Below are 19,289 nucleotides of genomic sequence, written 5' to 3' on the forward strand. Positions count from 1 at the left end.
CCGCACGATCTATCTTCCATCACAGCAACAAACAAAAAGTATGTGACAACTATTTGAAACAGTCCCCACCTATATACTATTGGAAACACCTTTTTTATTTCCTTTCACATTCATCACATTGCTTTCAGGAGCCAAAGTCAGAGCTACCTTAATACTGATTAATTTTCATTAAGCAGCTACATAATGACTAATCAAATTATAGTTGTAATTTTAAAATAATAAACTAGAGAATGATATGTTATCATAATCTATGTAGCTTAATGGGATATATACTGTGTTTAAATAATAAAATGGTCTTTTTTTAAATTATCAAAATGTAATTAATCTTTTAATTATAAGAATATCAATTATTTTAAACAATTATTGTTCGGTTCGATGTTAATTGTTTTCAACATCAAACTCCAAACAAACCTCAAATTGTTCCAATGAAGTTTTTACTATTTTTTATACAATGTATGGTTATTTATAAAAGTTAATTTGATACTTAAGTTAAGTCGGTAGGTGACCTTTTGGTGGTCATTCAATTATCAATAGTGTAATAAATTCGATCATATTACTTTTTATCTTAAACTCATATTTATAGGTTTTGAAATAGACTTTCAATTAACGTTCCACATAATTATAGTCTAATAGTTGATAAACATATTTTACTTATAAATGTGTTTAATTTGTCCTCCTAATTACTTATTAGTTGATTTATCGATCGGTCACGATCTTTTCACTAGAAGTCATCCAATTTCTTAGAACTATCTATGGATACAAGGGAATTGACTATTCAATTAATTAATGACCGAACGTTCATGCAATACAATTATAAAAGTTAATAATTTTTTAGATAAAGTGATTTGCAATTGGAATAATTAAAAATTAAAATTTTATATTTTAAACTATAAATTAACTTAACATAATTGAGTTTCTCAATGTTGGATCACCAGGAATTTTTCAATCCTTAACACGAGTAAAATATTTTGAATAGTTCATCAAACCACTAAAAAGAAGCTTGTAATAAAAAAAAAATATAGACATTAATTTTTTATATTAATTCGAAAAAAACTTCATTATTCATTATTACTATTTTTCTCCTAATGCCAACCAAAATCACATTGATCTAAGATATTACAAAATATCGAATTAAGTGTCATTAATCTCTTCATTACATTATTCAAAGTGTGGTTTAACCTTAATTCCACACTTGGGAAATTTGTCTGTCATTTTCAATGGTCTCATATTTCATCTTTGACTTTGATTCATAGGTCCAATCACGATAATAAAAAAAGACTTCATCCTCCTCGTTTGGCCACTGTATGCGATCTCTCTTTTCTTTTTGTTGCATGTAATTTTCATCCATTTCTGCGTTTGTACATTTTTTACTTGTTTAGTTGAAATTTTAACGCTGCATTAATATAGATAGTAAAAGATTTTATTTTTAAAATCGATGAATTCAAAGTCTCTTTTGTTGAGCTACTTTTGTAAGGTCAATAAGGAAGTATAACATTGTAATTATAATAATCACAAATAAATTAGAAGCACCCAAACCACACATAGTTTATCAAAAATATTATTTGTAAATTTTTGTTGAAAATACATTAAAATGATAGGTAGAATATTCTTAAAGGTAAGATAAATTTGTAATATATAAATAATGTTTATCTTACAATTAAATTTAAAAGTTGACCTTTTTGGTACGTAATGAAATTCGTTTAAAATTCTATTTTATTTTATATTTATTGTGTGTTTAACCTATAATGTGATTTATTCTTAAGCACTACTCATCAATATTTAAGTTTATGTTCAAAATGTATATATATATATATATATATATATATATATAGTCTCCCCTTTAAGATATCTATATATTGATAAAAGAAATTTCCAGTATATAAGTTTTACAATGTAAGACTTAAAAAAATGTTGTGCAAAACGTGCCAAAATTACATCAACCATTGATGAAACGGACACATGCTTGTCAGATTAGTTATCTGAATCCCTGCATTCGACAACTAAAGTCTTCTATGAAAATTTCATGAAAAAATCGAAGAGAACTTCTTTGTCACATAAATATTTACATATCTAAAATGCCAAAATACAATTTTCTCATAATCTCAATATATAGTATATAAATGGGTGCAAGACATCACCTTACAAGTCAATTTTGTGGGATTGAATTAGGTTTAAAGTTCACTAATGGTATCAGAGTCTGATTAAAGCCAATCCTAGTGAAATTTGTTGGGCATATTGTTCCACCCGCTATCGGGCTGCTATTAGACCATCCATTAATGTCTGATCTCACATTCAAGATGGCGGGAGGAGATGTGTCGGAAGTCTCATGTCGACTAGAGATAAGATCAATTTATAGTATATAAGTTGGTGCAAACTGGAGTGGTATATATACATGGATTTATATACACATAGATACTCCATCGGTAAGAGACTTTTTGGAGTGGTATTAAAAACAAATCTGGAGAGCTTGGCCCAAAGCGGAGACAAAAGAAATCTATATTCTAAGAACAGATTATTTGAACTAAATTCTCTTAAAGAAAAAATCATCTGAGAGACAAAAGAAAGTGGAGAGTTTATTACTTGAATGAGAGCCACGAAAAGTGTGGTCATATTTTTTCAGTGTGACTGTGGGAGTGACATTTTCAACCAGTGATAGTAGAAGCTAAACAGAGGGAAGGTGTTTTGATATGATACGAATCAAATTCTTTGAGACATGTAACGAAACATGTATTGGGTCTTGGAATTCGTTGTTTAATTTTACCTTTGTTTTGTCGATGGTGCATGATTAAACGAGCATTGATGTTTGAAAGATTCCATGAGGAAGAGTGTTGGAAAACATGGATGTTTGAAAGTGATGTGGTGGTAGGGTTGTGGTCATGGTGGGTGTCTTGGACTTGGTTACCCACTTCATCAACAGGAACCTTCAACATTATGTACTGTAATTGTACCATGTATCCATTCAAAAGATTTTTTGTTGGAAACTCATTTTCTTATACAATCATTTAGAATATGTAGCAATAATTATGTTAAAGGAAAGCCAATGGTTGCTCATAATTTCATGTTTGAATTCATTTCTATTGGATCTTCAAGTGGAGCTATTATTGTTGAGAGTATTAGATTGAATCAGGTATGTATGAATCAAATTATATATATTTTATCCAATCTTCAACTCAAAATTATGACTGTTATTTTATGTTTTTTTTTTCGTATTATCCATTTTACTCCTCTCTATTCAATACGCGTATTTGTTTAATGTTGTTTTTTTTTATGTAACTCCCATATTTTGTTAGGAAAATTGTTGTGAAAGAAAACTTTGAATTAAAAACAAAGAAACAGGTTGATATATGCTAATATTTGAAATTTTTATTATAATCTTGTTCTTAAAAATTATATTAAAATATAAAAAAATATGTATTTAAATTATCTTCGATTTCTCCGTACATAAAAGATGTAACACTCTATACCAAAATATTTATATTGTAATAAAATTATATTAGTTTTAGATAAAGTTTTGAAATATTAGTCTCTATTAAAAAAAGTTAATTTTAAAATAAAATTCTCTTTTAAGACATGAATTTACTTGTTATTGAAATTATAAACATTCAAAAACACAGCCTCTGTAGAAGGGTCAATCAATACAAGGCATCTGACTCTTTTGAAAATATGGAAAATCAAACTCAGGATAATAAAAAAGAAAACAATTTAGTGCTTCAAAGGGTAACACTAACACAAAAATAGAGATGTCAATTTACGTCTATTGCATTTATAATAGACCTTAATTGACGTCTGTTGTAAGAACAACATACGTCAATTTTTGGATCGCCGTAAAGGTGAGGGAGTAGACAGGTGCTGCTGTGAGGTGAGGAGAAAAACGCGCACAATAACAGTTCAAAAATCGTCGCCGCAGTTGTCCTAGAATGCACCCAAGAATTGCATCAAAAGCCAATGAAAACGAATTTTAATCAGTGCAAATTAAAGATAAGGGTTCCAAACTTAATATAATCGGTGCCAAATGATTTTAAACTGTGCAAAGTGGAAGAAAACTTACCTGAACGTTAATGACAAACAAGAGAAAGAAGAGGAAGAAGATGAAGTAGCCAGAGAGAAAACGCGTAACTAGCGAACGCGAACGAAGCAAAAACGCGAATGAAAGTGAGGCTCGCATTCTTAGTGTTTGGGGTTTAAAAGGGAATATAAGTGTTCAGGTAAGTGAGGCTCGCATTCGGATGAAGTAGCCAGAGAGAACAATATAAGTGTTCGGCCCCCCTCTAGAACCGACGTCTAATTGGTAGAAAGATCCATTTTGACGCTACTTTTGGGATATTTTCGCAGCTTATTGACGTTTGGGGAAGGGGATTCGACGTCTAATGTGTATTAGACACTGGCCCTGCTATGTTCGACGTCTAATGTCTACAAAAGATCCAATTAATATCGGTGCTTAAAATGAGATATTTTCGAACCTTTTTGACGTTTGATTTGGGGGCCCCGACGTCTATCTCATAAAAAAATTAATATTGACGCTTAAAATAAGAAATTTTCGAACATTTTTTACGTTTGATCTAGGGCCTAACGTCTATGTCGTAAAAAAAATTAATATTGCGCTCAAAATGAGATATTTTCGGACCTTTTTTACGTCTGATTTGGGGGACACGGCGTCTAAAAAAGGATTTGACGTCTGACCCGAAAAGAATCGACTTCTATAATGACGTTTTATTTACAAAAATGTCACCTATCATTTTTTAGGTTGAATTTTCAGTGATTTATACGCATAAGGCGTTAAAGGCCATTTATGCACTATTGTAATTAAATTCAGTTTTTACTTATTATAAATTTATCAATATGTTAAAAAAAATACAATTACATGTAATTATTAAGTTACTAATCTTTATAACATTATGTTTTTTTAGTAAAATGTTCTTTTTTCCTATATTAATTTTTTAGTTACCTTTATTTATAATTTTTATTTTCATATGTATTACAAAACTTATTGAACAGAAATTTGTAGGAAGAGGTGAAAGTAACTGAATGAAAACCTGATTACACGTGTTGAATTTATACATGAATAAAAAACAGAGTGTTGTTGATTACCACCTCAGACTCCGTACAAGCATCATAAGACAACCCCACACAACCATTGCCAAATGTCATTGGTTAACTTTGGACAAATGTGCGACAATTTAAGAGATATGCAGTCAGTAGGTTTGATCATGGTTGTTTTGGATGGAGTTTGATTCAATTTAATTAATTTAAATTAAATATTTTAATTTTATATTTCATCATTTAATTTATTGAGTTAGTTATACATGGTGATTATTTAGATTTTTGATTAATCTGGATAAATTATATTATAAAATTTAAGTATGAGTTTAAATATTATATTACATTAAAATGAGAAAATTAAATAATATATTTATAAAATTATTGTTTTAATATTTTAAATTAAGAGTGCTGTCAAATTCTTACATAGTTAATTTATTAAATAAATTTCCTCAAATAATTATCAAATTATATAAATTATGAGTTTATGTTGCATCAATTTTATTTTAAAAATCATTTTATTTTAATAAATGAAATAATTAAGTTTTTATAAAAAATATTTTAATAATTATTTTATGATAAAATAAAATTTTATACAATTTATTATTTAATTCTAGTAAAAGATATACTAAAAATAAAATTTAAAATATACGTATACATTTATAAATAATAAAATTTTATTTTATGTTGAGTCAAATATTCACATAACCATAATTCACTATTTGAATGTGATCATTAGTATCTATTTTATTAATTTTATTTATGTTTGTACTTGACCTATCAAATATGTTTGTTTTAGATTTCTTTGAATACAATCGGTTGAATTGCTCAGACATAATATAGAGACTATAAATCCTTTATATAGAAGATCAAATAAAATAAAGTTTTGTATAATTTTTTTGAAATTACTTTTAATTTTTATTTCCACACGTTTTTTTTTTGTTTTTTTTTTTCGATAATAAACCTTTAAAAAACATTACCTACAGAACTATTCATAGTATATAACCAGAATTTGGTCTTTACCTATAAAGATAATCTGACTTTGTGAACTTCCTGCTGTCACAATGTTATGTTAGAGAGTTTGTCAGGGTACAGTTTCAGAAACCGAAATTTGACTTGATTTTTTTTTTAAATACAGAAAAATAGAATTTAGATAAATAGTTATTAACAATTAAAATTGTTTTAACTAAAATGTAGGGTGTGACCTATAGCAGGTGATTGAATGGGAGAATTGAGACATGTGCTTAGGGTTGAAAAATGAGAGAAGATTTATCTTTTTTATGCTTAATCAGGAAGAGAGTAAGATCTTTATATATGAAAAAATAAGTATGATTTTCCGTGTGTATTTTAATAAATATGTTTGTTAAAGACATGCTGTTAAAAAACATTTAATACTTATTTAAAAGATATAATAAAGCTGAGATATGTATGTTAAAGACATGCTATTAAAAAAACATTTAATAGTTATTTAAAAGATATAATAAAATTGAGATTTTAGTAATAGGTCTTTATTGGATTACGTCGCCACACAGAATTGGACGGAGTATGTACATAAATCTCTTTAGTCTTAAAAGTTTGATTTAATTTCAGGGACATTCTTAATCATCCTTATGATCAAGCTTTGCTGACTTGTAGAGTTTTTAGGTGGATTGACCATTCACCCTAACTTTTATATTGCCTAGTCATTCGGTTGAGCTTGTAGGTGGATTTGACCATTTTGTCGAGTTCTTATATCATTTGACAATTTGACAAAGTTTGTAAATTGATTAGCATTAGGCCAAACTCATATATCGTTTGGCCTTTCGGAAAGGTTGTTGGTTGATTGGCCATTCAACCGAGCTCATATGTTGTTTGGTCATTCAACCAAGCTTGTAGGGGATGGGCATTCAACCAAGCTCATATATCGTTTTGTCATTCATTTGAGTTGCTTGTAAGTTGGTCATTCAACCGAACTTGCTTCTAAGTTGGTCATTTGGCCAAGCTTGCTTATAAGTTGGTCATTCAACCAGGCTTGCCCGTAAGTTGGTCATTTGGCCGAACTTACTTATAAGTTAATCATCCGAGCAAACTTGCTTATAAGGTGATCATTGGGTCGGGCTTGCTTGTAAATTGGTCATTCAATCAAGCTCGTTTGAAAGATATCATGTAAAAATAGCCCTTCCATCTTGTGTTGCTAGATTGTTAGATTGGGTAGGTTCAATTAGGTGCTGCCAACTTTAAGCGATTTTTGTTGGGTGTTTCCAGTTTGGGTAAATACTTAATGTTCATTTTTGATCAGATGATGACTTTTAACTTGCTTGTCCTCACATTTATAGTCCTTCTTGAAATTGCCTACTTTAAAAGGAAGTGAACCTGACCAGGTGAAGACGGGTCGGTCAGGCTGGCTTGTATTCTAAGATCAGTCAAAAACTAACAAACAAAAACTTGAAGGTGTGAGAACTAAAAAGATCAAGGAAAAATCTTCAAATAAATCTTCAATGGAAATTGTTGAGGTGAAGATCGAGATGGCTTGGTTGAATTATATGCAAAAGTCTATACTAGGTAGCTTTTGTTTTTGTACTTGGGATGTCGAGTTCCTTCATACTTGGTAACTATTTTTTTTTATACTCACGTCGAGTTCCTCTATACCTAGTAGCTCTTGTTTTTATACTAGATTTAGTAGCTCTTGTTTTTATACTAGATCTATCTCTATTGTCTAGAAATAAACAGAAAAATTGATTAGACCACAACTTGAAATGGTTCCCATTAAATCTCAAGTTAGTGAAGTAAAATGAATCATTCATTCATCCATCATTAAGCATAAATCAATTAACAAACTTATAATAAAAAATAAGCATTTATAAATGAAAGATAAGCATAAATCAATTAACAAACTTATAATAAAAAATAAGCATTTATAAATGAAAGATAGTACCAAATACAAGTTGATAAAATACTTGTTAAACCTAAATTTCCCACTTTATATTTTTCAAGACATTATTTTTTTTATTTTAGTTGCTACTTCTTTTATTTCTGTATGGTATTCAAACATAGGAGAATGAGTACGAATGCAATATTTCTGTATGGTATTCAAACAAAAAGGTAACCTGAATAAAATAGCTACAATAAAACTAGAAGAAAAATACATTATAAATAGCAGCGAAAATATTTTATATAAAGGAAGGGCACAATCACAATAATTTATTATTTTCTCATAATTGGTGGCAGAAGCATTCGGCAATCACGACACATCCCAAAGTAAAAAACAAAAATCTCAATATGAAGAAAATAATGACTATAGACCAAAACTAGCAGGAAAAAATTGCAAGGGCAAGAAAGAATTGCATCTATATATATGTATGTATGTAATAAATATGTAAGGGTAACATCCCCGACGCGCGCACCTAGTGATTGCTCTGGAGTGTCTTCAGAAACCAAAGCCTTGAAGTGAAGATCTCAGAACGCTGCTATTGCCCACATAAAACAAGGCAACAGCAACTATAACTGCAATTAGAACCCACATCCATGGTTGAATTCGTCTCTTTCCCCGGTTGCGGAGAGCCAGGGGTACAGATTTTGGCTTGGTCTGCTTCGTGAATTGAGATGGTTTCTGCGGCTTTTTTGTTAGCTCAGTTGGTTTCTCACTCTGATCATGTTCTTCCACACTTCTTGTTAGAATTTCTGAGGTAGGAGCAGATTCTTGTTCTATATTATCTGCAGTGACAACAGAAGCTGCCTTTCTTCTTTCCTTCTTCCTTGCCCTCTTCTCCCTTTCCTGCTCCAAACACGCATATGGTTATTTAGTTTAAGAATCAGAAGAACATGGAAATGATTAAGGTTGATTTTGGATAATGGAAGGAATTGCAATGAATTAAAATGAATGAGGAATAAAATTTTCATTCTACTGTTCAGATACGTAACGAGGGAAATGAACAAAATTCTGATTCCACCTATATTCTTTTTAAATCACAAATGCTATGTTATAGTTACCTTCTCTTTCTGTTCAGCTTCTTTTTGTGCCTTTAAGGCAGCCCTTTGTTGAGCCTTCTCTGCATTACGCTTTTTCCTCTGCTGGGCCTCCTTAGCTTTCTCAATCTCCTCTAGCCTCCGCTTTTCCTTCAACATTGCCTCCTCTTCCTCCTTCTTTGCCTTTTCAGCCTTCAGTAACAGTTCCTCTTCCTCCTTTGTTCTCACAGGTTCTTCTTTTTTAACTTCTTCATCAGACTCATCACCCCAGTGAGCCACAGGTTTTTCTAAGGGAGAAGGTTTGGTAGGATTTTTAGCTTTAGTTGTCTGACTAGTCTCAGTTCTTTGCACTACAACCTTCGAAACAGGTTCATCCTTTATAATAACAGATTCTATTGAGGGGGGTTTCTTTTCTTGTTCCAGAGTTGATTGCGAGACCACGGAAATATTTTTGGAAGCTCTTACAGTTATGACATTAGGAATTACAGGGGGTTCTTCATCAGGACCAAGTGATCGGCCATCTAGGGTTTGCAGTCTCCTAAGTGTACTCCTAGTGTTGCATCGGACATAGTCCCTTCTGAAATCGTCATTTTTGTTCCATAGCTCCATAATTCTCTCAACCTAAAGTTCTCAATGGTGAGCGTTGAATTCAATCTATTTGCCTAATAGAGTGCATAAATGAAAATGATAATCTCTCTGTTCATTTCATGTCTAAAAGAATCACCTGATCAACACAGAAGCATTGTAGCTCCTCTTTTTTCCCTACTGCTGCTAGTTCCTGCGCTTTATTTGCAGCCTTTCTGTAATCCCAGAAATGTTTGCCCTGCATTATCAGTACAGAAATAGCGTCAACATTTCTGCATGGCATTTGAATTGATTTTTATCTAAAAAAAAAAGAAAAAGGAATGAGGTGGGAAACATAGAAAAACAAAACCTTCTCATGCAATTGTTTTTTCAAAGCCACTGACTTAGCATATGCCTCTTGACGAACTTCATCAGCTGCCTTAAACTGAGCAATCAACTCATTCAGCTTATCATATTCATTATTATATTTCTTCTTTGCGTCTTTAGTTGTCGCATCTAACTTCAGAACATTATTTCTAAGCACTTCCATTTCCTTCTTCAGAAGCTGTAAATGCTGAAAATAGTGAAATATCACAAATTAGAAATATAACAAAGATATTAGAAATCTCTAAAAACCGTATTTGATACCGATAGTACCTGGCAAATGCAATCAGATATTAATTCAGAAAATATAACAAAGAGAAGCTTGTATATGGTACCTTAGAGTGCTCTTCAATATTGCCCTCCTTGTGGTCTAGAGATTGTTGTGATTGATCCTGCTTTCTCATATTAGAAGACAGCTCCTCTCGATTCTGCTTCAATTGTTTGATTTGGCGTATCAATTGCTTTTCTTCATTCAAAGGCAAAGTTTCGTGCTGAATCATGTGTTCCATGTTTCTTATCTGCCAGTAAATTAGAAAAGTAAACACAACAAAACAAGCAGAACAATCAAATCCTCATAAATATCTCCAGAAGAAAATTAAAAGCACACCTTGCCATCTATATCCCCAACAGAAATTGCATTGTTTAATCTGTTCATTTTGGATTGAACCGAATCCATCTCCTGGCGTTTGGATTTGAGCTGGTCCCGAGCAGCTCTGTGGGCTGCTATTGCAGCCTTAACTTCTTGGTCGCAATCCTTACAACGGGCCTGCTCATAGCAGCATTAAAAAAATTTACTAAGGTTGGTCTCAAACTTATACAGTACACAAAATTTTCTCTTATGCCGACTTCAAAATAATATTTACCTTTATAGTCTGGCTTTCAGCTCGAATAGAATCTCGAATTTTAGTCTTCTCTTCTACTTGGCGAAGAGTTTTTTCAATCTGCTCTTTAATGTTTTCATCATCATCATATCTGGGAACCCTGATCAAATAGAAGAATGGCTTTTTCACTATCTCTGCACCCACATTCTGTACATCAGTAGCATCCAAGGCAGGTCTTGTGTCTTCATCTCCTTGATTGCTGCCTTCACCTTCAACTACAGGTTGAGCTTCACTCTCCACTGCCCCCTTTGAATGTTCATCTTCACTCTCCAACGGAATCCTTTTAATGTCAGATACAGCAGAAGATTCAGTTTCACTCTTCAGTGCACCAGTTGAAAGTTCAGCTTCACTATTCACTGCATTGTTTTTCATCTCACGCAAATCAACAGAAGATTCACTTTCACTCTCTACTACACCGTCTGAAGGTTTAGCTTCACTCTCAACTACACCGTCTGAAGGTTTAGCTTCACTCTCAACTACACCGTCTGAAGGTTTAGCTTCACTCTCAACTACACCGTCTGAAGGTTTAGCTTCACTCTCTACTTCACCGTTTGAAGGTTTAGCTTCACTCTCTACTTCACCGTTTGAAGGTTTAGCTTCACTCTCTACTTCACCGTTTGAAGGTTCCGCTTCACCCTCAACTACACCATTGGAAGGTTTAACTTCACTCTCCGCTTCACCATTTGCAGGTTCTGCTTCACTCTCAGCTACACCACTTGCAGGTTCTGCTTCACTCTCAGCTACACCATCTGAAGGTTTAGCTTCTCTCTCCACTGATCCATTTGAAGGTTCAGATTCTCTCTCCACTGCACCATTTGAAGGTTCAGCTTCAGTCTCAACCACACCATCTGAAGGTTCAGCTTCTCTCTCCAGTACACCATTTGAAGGTTCAAGTTCTCTCTCCACTGCACCATTTGAAGGTTCAGCTTCACTCTCAACTACGCCATTTGAAGGTTCAGCTTCCCTCTCTGCTACCCCGTTTGAAGGTTCTGCTTCTCTCTCCACTGCACCATCTGAAGGTTCAGCTTCCCTATCCGAAGGTTCAGCTTCATTCTCAACTGAACCATTTGATGGTTCAGCTTCACTCTCCATTTCACCATTTGAAGGTTCAGTTTGACTCTCAACTGCACCATTTGAAGGTTCAACTTCAACATTTGAAGGTTCAACTGCTCCATTTGATGGCTCAGTTTCATTCACAGCTGAAGATTCAGCTTCAACATCAACTGCACCATTTGAAGGCCCAGTTACACTTTCAACTGCACCATTTGATAAATCAGCTTCACTCACAACTTCCTCGTTTGAAGGTTCAGCTTCACCCTCAACTGCACCATTGGAAGGTACAGCTACAAACTCAACTGTACCATTTGAAGGTTCAGCTACAATCTCAACTGCACCATTTAATGTCTTGACTTCACTTACAACTGCACCATTTAAAGATTCAGCTTCATCCTCAACTGCACCATTTGAAGATTCAGCTACACTCTCAAGTGCCCCATTTGATGGCTCAGGTACACTCTCAACTTCACCATTCGAAGGTCCAGTTCCACTCTCCACCACACCATTTGAAGATTCAACTTCCCTCTCCACTGCACCATTTGAAGGTTCAACTTCCCTCTCCGCTGCACCATTTGAAGGTTTAGCTTCACCCTCCACTGCAAAGTTTGAAGGTTCAGCCTCAACCTCCTCTGTACTGTTTTCCATCTCAGACACAGCTGAAGGTGTACTTTCACTCTGCACTGCACCATTTGAAGTTCCAGCTTCACTAATTACTGCAGCATTTTTCATCTCCTGTACATGAACATTAAGTTCACCATCACAATCAACCACATTGTTTTTCATCTCACAAACATTAACAGAAGGTTCAGATGTACTCTCCGCTGCAATATCAGACACAACATCACCATCTCCATTCACATCTGTTATGTTTAAGGCTGTCGTTCTTTCTCCTTTATGAACTAGTTCACTTCCTGTTTCCTGCTCAGACCTTTCCAACTTACTGCCTGATTCACCTTCAACAACAATTTCATTCTCCTCAGTGCACTCACTAGGCTCATGCTCTGACTCTGCCAAACCAGAGGCAGACTCAATCTGCCCAGTCTCTGAACTATTTCTAGCGTCTTCAGGTTCATATTCCTTCACATCTGTAGTACCTGAAATGCCACCAACATCAACTGGAACCTCATTCCTCTCGGTGACTTCTTCCACATCATGATTTTCCTTAGTTACAATGTCTTTGTTATCCGAGACATCTGCACTAACAACATTTTCGATTTCCCCACTTTTATCCACATCTTTATCAGAGATAGACTCACTTTTACTCTGCACATTAGAGACAACAGATTAAGAAAACAAGCAGACTAAAATTAACCATATTATCGCCTGAATCATTTACTTTCGAAAATTGGTCCTTGAAATTAAAAAAAAAAAACAATGCAAGCATTATTTCAATCTCTAAATTGACAAAAAAACATGGGTAATTTTAATCCTTAATTACACAATCTCAACAACTAAAATGACTTCGACTGGTCAACTTAAGGACTTTAACGATTTCATACACCAATTTAAGACTAATTGGGAATGAAACTAATTCACGCACAAAAAAAGAGATTTTTGTAATTTAAGATAGTAGTTTCAATGATTAAACAAAATTAAGCATGAGAAAAAAAATACTGCAATTTAAAAAATTTAGAGAACTATTGCACTGTTACTCGCTTCCTACCTGCACGTGATCTCCACCGTTCGCATCAGCAGCCGTAGTCACTTCCTCCTCAGCTCCGTCCACCATCGCCACATCATTGTGAACTTCAACGCATTCGAAGTCACGATCACCTTGATTCACGTCAGTATCTCCCTCCACGACATTGACAACGACACCGTTTTCATCTCCAGAAACCTCCGCACGATCCAAAAGTTCACATTCCTCAACTTCATTCACGTTCCCATTCGCATCACCGACAATCTCGCCCTCCGCAGCGGCACTGTTTTGAACATCCGAGGCACCGACAACAACATATTCCTCGTGATCCGCAACTAGCTCATCCGCAGCAGCAGCTCGAGTCTCATTCTCCACGACACCGTTCCGAACGGATCCTGCGCCGCCTTCACTGCATACACGTTTCAATTCACCGTCCTTTTCAGAAGCTTCCTCCGCCGTACCGTTAGCCTCTGCATCCTTGCAATTTTTCACCGCCAATTCCTCCGACGAAGCTCCACCGGAGGCGAGATCCACATCGCCATCCACAGTGTGTGCAACTCCCTTGACATTTACGCCGCGGTGATCGTCGCCCGAATTGCCTTCTTCGCCGCTCACATTCACAACCTGCTCCTCCGTCATTGTGCTCCCTGCAACATTAACGTCAAAAATCAAAATCAAAATCAGAGGAAACAGTCACACACGCAAAATTGCGCAGAAACAAACGGATCCAATGCGGATCAAATCGCAATGGCGGAATCGGATTGGCTTACGGAGATGCAGAGCCGGATCAGGCGTGAGCGAACAGATCGAAAGTGCAGATCAGAAAATCGAAGACAATGAGTAACGTAACGGAACAAAACTAGCGATTTGTGTGTGAATAGGAACAGATGCAGATGCAGATACAAACGCCGATATATAGCCGACACAGAAGAGAGCAAAAAAAATAGTGAATAGAATATTTGAGAGAAAGGTACTGTGAGTCTTCCACTTGGTTTTTAAATGATTTAGTTCATGGGTTTGTCTCTACGCACCAAATTTGAATTTATTTTGGATTTTAGATTAGATCCATCTTTTCTATTCTCAAATCAAAAACAAATTATGATACGATTCCCATCTTCCTTTTTCTTCTATTTTTACTCCTCTCAACATATCCTCTATCTCTTACTTATACAGTTAATTTACTACATTCTATCACTATCTAAACCATTAATGTATATAATCACTATAATTAAGCAAATCTTATTTCTTATTTTTTAAATAACTGTATAATCAAAAGATATTAAATATATATTATTAAACCATTTCATTATCTTCTTTAATATACATCTAATGTATCATTTTGTTGCATTGATAAGTGCATATTTTTCCATAAACAAAATTAAAATATATAAATGATGCCATAAATAATAAATATCTTTAAGCGTATCAAGTATCTTGCAATTTTACATTCATTATTTAAATTCTGTTTCGGAATTATTCTTATTAACTTTTAGCTGGTTAATAATTAAAAAACAGCCTTGAATGATTTTAAAATTATTATATTAGTATAAAATTCATTAAATATACTGATTTATTTATAAATAATGCTGATTATCGACTGTTTTTTACAAACTGTAAAATCTACGTTTCAATTTAGAAAGAACTTTCATAAAACCTGTAAGATAGTTATAAAATTAATAAAAGTTTACTATATATAATAATTCGCCATTTAATAATAACTTACATCGTGTACTATTTAATTTATTGGGCCAAAATAAAATAAATAACATATATAAGAAAATGTTATTCTTTTAAAAAGCTCAGAAAAAAATAAAGGAAAAGATAAAGACCAAGGTTAGATAAGAAAATAATGAAATATTAAAATTATAATTTAATCTCTTTTTTCCTGAAACATATACTAATTAATATTTACTTATTATAATAATTTTTACGCCATTTTTATTCATACTTTCTTCTTCTTTTTTCAACTTTTGTATCACATTATATTCTGAGCCACCAATTTTTTTCTGATTAAATAAAAAAGCATAGACGTTGACTTTCTCGTTTCCATGTGACGACTAAAAATAGAATCATGCTAATTAACTTTAACCTCTGGAAGAATTTCAGAACCGACGATTTATTTATGAGCATAAATACTCATTTATGGAAAAGTTATTTAAATAAATTTTTACATTAATTTTCCTTTCCTTTTGTACTAAAGTCAAATTCTATCACCAAACTTTTTTGAGTAATCAAATATTAATTTCATTTGTAACACCGTAAATATTGTTAACGCAAAGCTTTTACGTAATATACAAATAGAAAAATTTCTAATTATTATGTGAATTCATCAAAGTCAAATTTAAGTATTTTTCACAATATAAAAAATAAAAACCCTAAAATTTATCAACTTTTTGTGAAATTTAGATTTATAGAAGAGAAAGAAAAATCAAGAAAGTTTAACTTTGTGGAGTGAATGAGAATGTTGTCTTGAATTTTTTAAATTTAATTTATAACGTACTTAGTTATTATTACTTTTATTTGTTTTACTGTTAGTCATTAATGACTAGTAAATTTTTCTACTGCTTGAACTTATCTATTAAGTAAGGATATTTGGTTCCATATAAGATTAAGGATGATGATACTTTCACAACATTTTTCTGACAAAAACATTTTAACATCATTTATATGTTATTCTGTGATTGGTCTATATTAGTGTTTATGATTATTATTATTGATTGTGGAATAATTTTAGATCAATCATATAATGACACATAAATGATGTTAAAATGTTATAAAAAAAATGTTGTGAAAATATCATTATCCTAAGATTAATATTTCTAGAAGCTTGTAGTTTATCACATCAAATAATCTTTTTCGTTCTCCATTAATTTTTTTTACAATACTTTGCATTTGAAAATTAAAAAAAAAATTAGCTATTGATTCTAAAAGAAATAAATATAAAAAATAAAAACAATCATAATTTATTATTTTATTAACAAATTTATAGTTACTGCTATTACTATTGTAATATTTAGTTAATTTATATATATAGTTTATTATTGTATTATATATATAGTTATATATAAAGAGAATTTTCTTTACATAATTAATGTTTCTATTTTATCTTTTTATAGTATAATTGTTTTTTTGATATTTCTTTAAATAAAAGTCAATTATGATTAATAACTGAAAAGATAATAAATTAAAATATAATTTTTAAATTATTTTTTAATTTAAATATCAATAAGTTTTATTTTCAATAATTTAGTATATTACTCTTATAAGAAATTAAAGTAATTAATATAATTTGTATTATTTTTTTGAGTTATAATGCAACACTGGCAAACAAAATAAAATCATTTATAATAATTTATAAAATAAAATTATTATATTAGATCAAACACATTTTTATACTATTTTCTTTTTATTTTAATTATAATACAGGTACAATGAAAACAATATATATCAAAAATTACGTAAACACATTAAGGATTCAATATATAAATCCTAAATTCTTAATAAAAGAGAAAACAGAAAGTAAATCTCTTTTTTTTATTGATAACATTCAAGATTTAGGTTTACAAATTTTTATAATAATATAACAATTCAAATCATGTTATTTAAACGTTATACTATTTCTACTTAATCAACAAAATAAACATATTATTTTTTTATTATAAGTTGTATGTTTATCTTCATTTAATTTTTCGCTGACAAAAAAAAATCTTCATTACATCGATAAAAAAAAATTCATTACAAATTTTATTATGTTTGGTAACATTTCATAATATTGTCTTTTGATTTTATTTTGTTGATTGCATTATCTTGATATCTATTAATTGAATATAAGATTTATATTCTTCCACTTACTTTATGATATTTATATTATTAATTGTGATTTATTGTAATTTTTTTCACAAATATTTGTTGTTTATTAAAAACATGTAGAAATACATAAATTATTATACTATCTTATGGATTTAAATATTATTGTTCTTTCTTCTCTTTTAAAAAATATAACTAAAACCATTTATTTTCTTTTTACTTACTTTAATTTATTTATCATAGATATTCTATGATTTCAATAATATTTAGCATAATTATTCTTCAATCATATTATTTTCAACTAAATATACTATAGCTTGTGAGGGAAACATAGGTGTTGTTACACTTGTGTGTATGCATTTTTCAAATATTTGTATTACAATATTAGTAATTTAAATATATATGTAAATTAATTAAGTTAATATGTAAAGTAAATTTTTATTCATTAACAAAGTTGGATATATATTTACACAGACATATTTGTATGTGTGAGAGAAGAAAGATAAATTGCATAAATGAAAGAAAAAACATAAGAAATTTATTGCTCTATTATTATCACAACAAAGAAATCAGCTAGTCATGGAGTAGAGTGTTGTAATACAAATCCACTAACATCTAAACATATAGTATGGTGTGTGATAAATTGCATAAATGAGAAGAAAACGTAAGAAAGTTACTATTCCATTATTATCACAATAAAGAAATCAACTAGTCATGAAGTAAGGTATTGTATTACAAATTAAGCAACATCTAAACATATAGTATGTGTGTGTGATAAATTGCATAAATGAAAAGAAAACATAAGAAACTTACTGCTCCATTATTATCACAATAAAAAAATCGGCTACTCATATAGTAGAGTGATGTAATACAAATACAACAACATATAGACATTTTGTATTTCCAATAAGAACATAGTCTCTCTAGTATCACATACTTATTTCTACTCTACTACTACTTAGTTACTTCTCAACTCAATGTCTAAAATTAAGACATGATGTCTTTATTTATAGAAATTTTCACGAGTGCTCAATTCTATCTTTTGACGCTCAACTACAGACACCACAGTAAAAATGTATATTTTCGACGAACTTATACCAACAGATCTAATTATATCGATGAATGTTAATTTATGAAGGGATTTCTAGAGGCCCAACCATCGAGGTATGTTCTATGTTTGTGGAATGAACAGTAATAATTGAGCCCTTGATCTTCGTAACATGAGTAGTTGATAGATGATGGTAATTCTCAATCGGGTGTTATTACATGTTTGACTATATACCAATATAAAATGGGATACATGGAAAGTCTTTCTAGTAGCATAGAGACAATTCTTGAAGATGATAAAAAAGTTTTATGTATTGTGTTGATTGTTTCAATGTACTGTAAGACGCAGTATTGCCATAATTTTTATTTTAATTCTAAACTTATAAATTTTCTACCACAATTATTATTTAGGCACATTAAGAAGATTTGCATACCTTTTCTCACCACCTAGAATTATAAATACATTAATAAATTATGTTCATGAATTAATTAATTTTGTATCATTTGTATAAATAATCGATTAGTTGTTTATGATGAATTTTGAGATTCTATCAAGATTTTCTATTTCATTAACATCCTTTTGAGTATTTTGTAAAAAAACAATAATTTTTAGAATAAGTTGCACCAACCAGCTCAACCGAAGAAGTTTTTCTTTCTTGTGGAAACAAAAGTGATATCTTTTTAACTTATTTTAACATTCGTTGACTTGTTTTTTACATATAATTTTAGCGTATATTGATGTAATAAATTCCCTTAATAAAGTTTCAAGAAAGTTCATATTTTGAATGTATTACATATTTTTCTAATAAAGAGAATGTGACCGTATTGAATTATCAATAATATTGAAAAAAAATCATTTCAAGTTGATTGGATTGAACTCGTTAAAGATTCAAAGATAATCAAATCCATCTTATCTTATTGTGTTGCTC

General features: G+C 31.2%; 1 protein-coding gene across 1 annotated transcript; it reads right to left on the reverse strand.

Moving 5' to 3' along the window:
* Positions 1-8,170: 8,170 nt before the first annotated feature.
* LOC148202784 (uncharacterized) lies at positions 8,171-14,501 on the reverse strand. The gene is made up of 9 exons (XM_088110737.1): positions 14,277-14,501; positions 13,531-14,153; positions 10,794-13,130; positions 10,538-10,696; positions 10,266-10,448; positions 9,917-10,120; positions 9,707-9,805; positions 9,007-9,603; positions 8,171-8,791 (listed from the first exon to the last, which is right to left on the reverse strand). Exons 2-9 carry the CDS (start codon positions 14,143-14,145, stop codon positions 8,444-8,446), a joined length of 4,542 nt encoding a protein of 1,513 aa, XP_087966863.1. The 5' UTR covers positions 14,146-14,153; positions 14,277-14,501; the 3' UTR covers positions 8,171-8,443.
* Between the last annotated feature and the right edge of the window lie 4,788 nt (positions 14,502-19,289).

This window comes from Vigna umbellata, chromosome 3 (genome assembly GCF_029865625.1).
Source record: "Vigna umbellata cultivar VRB3 chromosome 3, Vumbellata_1.0, whole genome shotgun sequence".
Taxonomy (NCBI): Eukaryota; Viridiplantae; Streptophyta; class Magnoliopsida; order Fabales; family Fabaceae; genus Vigna; species Vigna umbellata.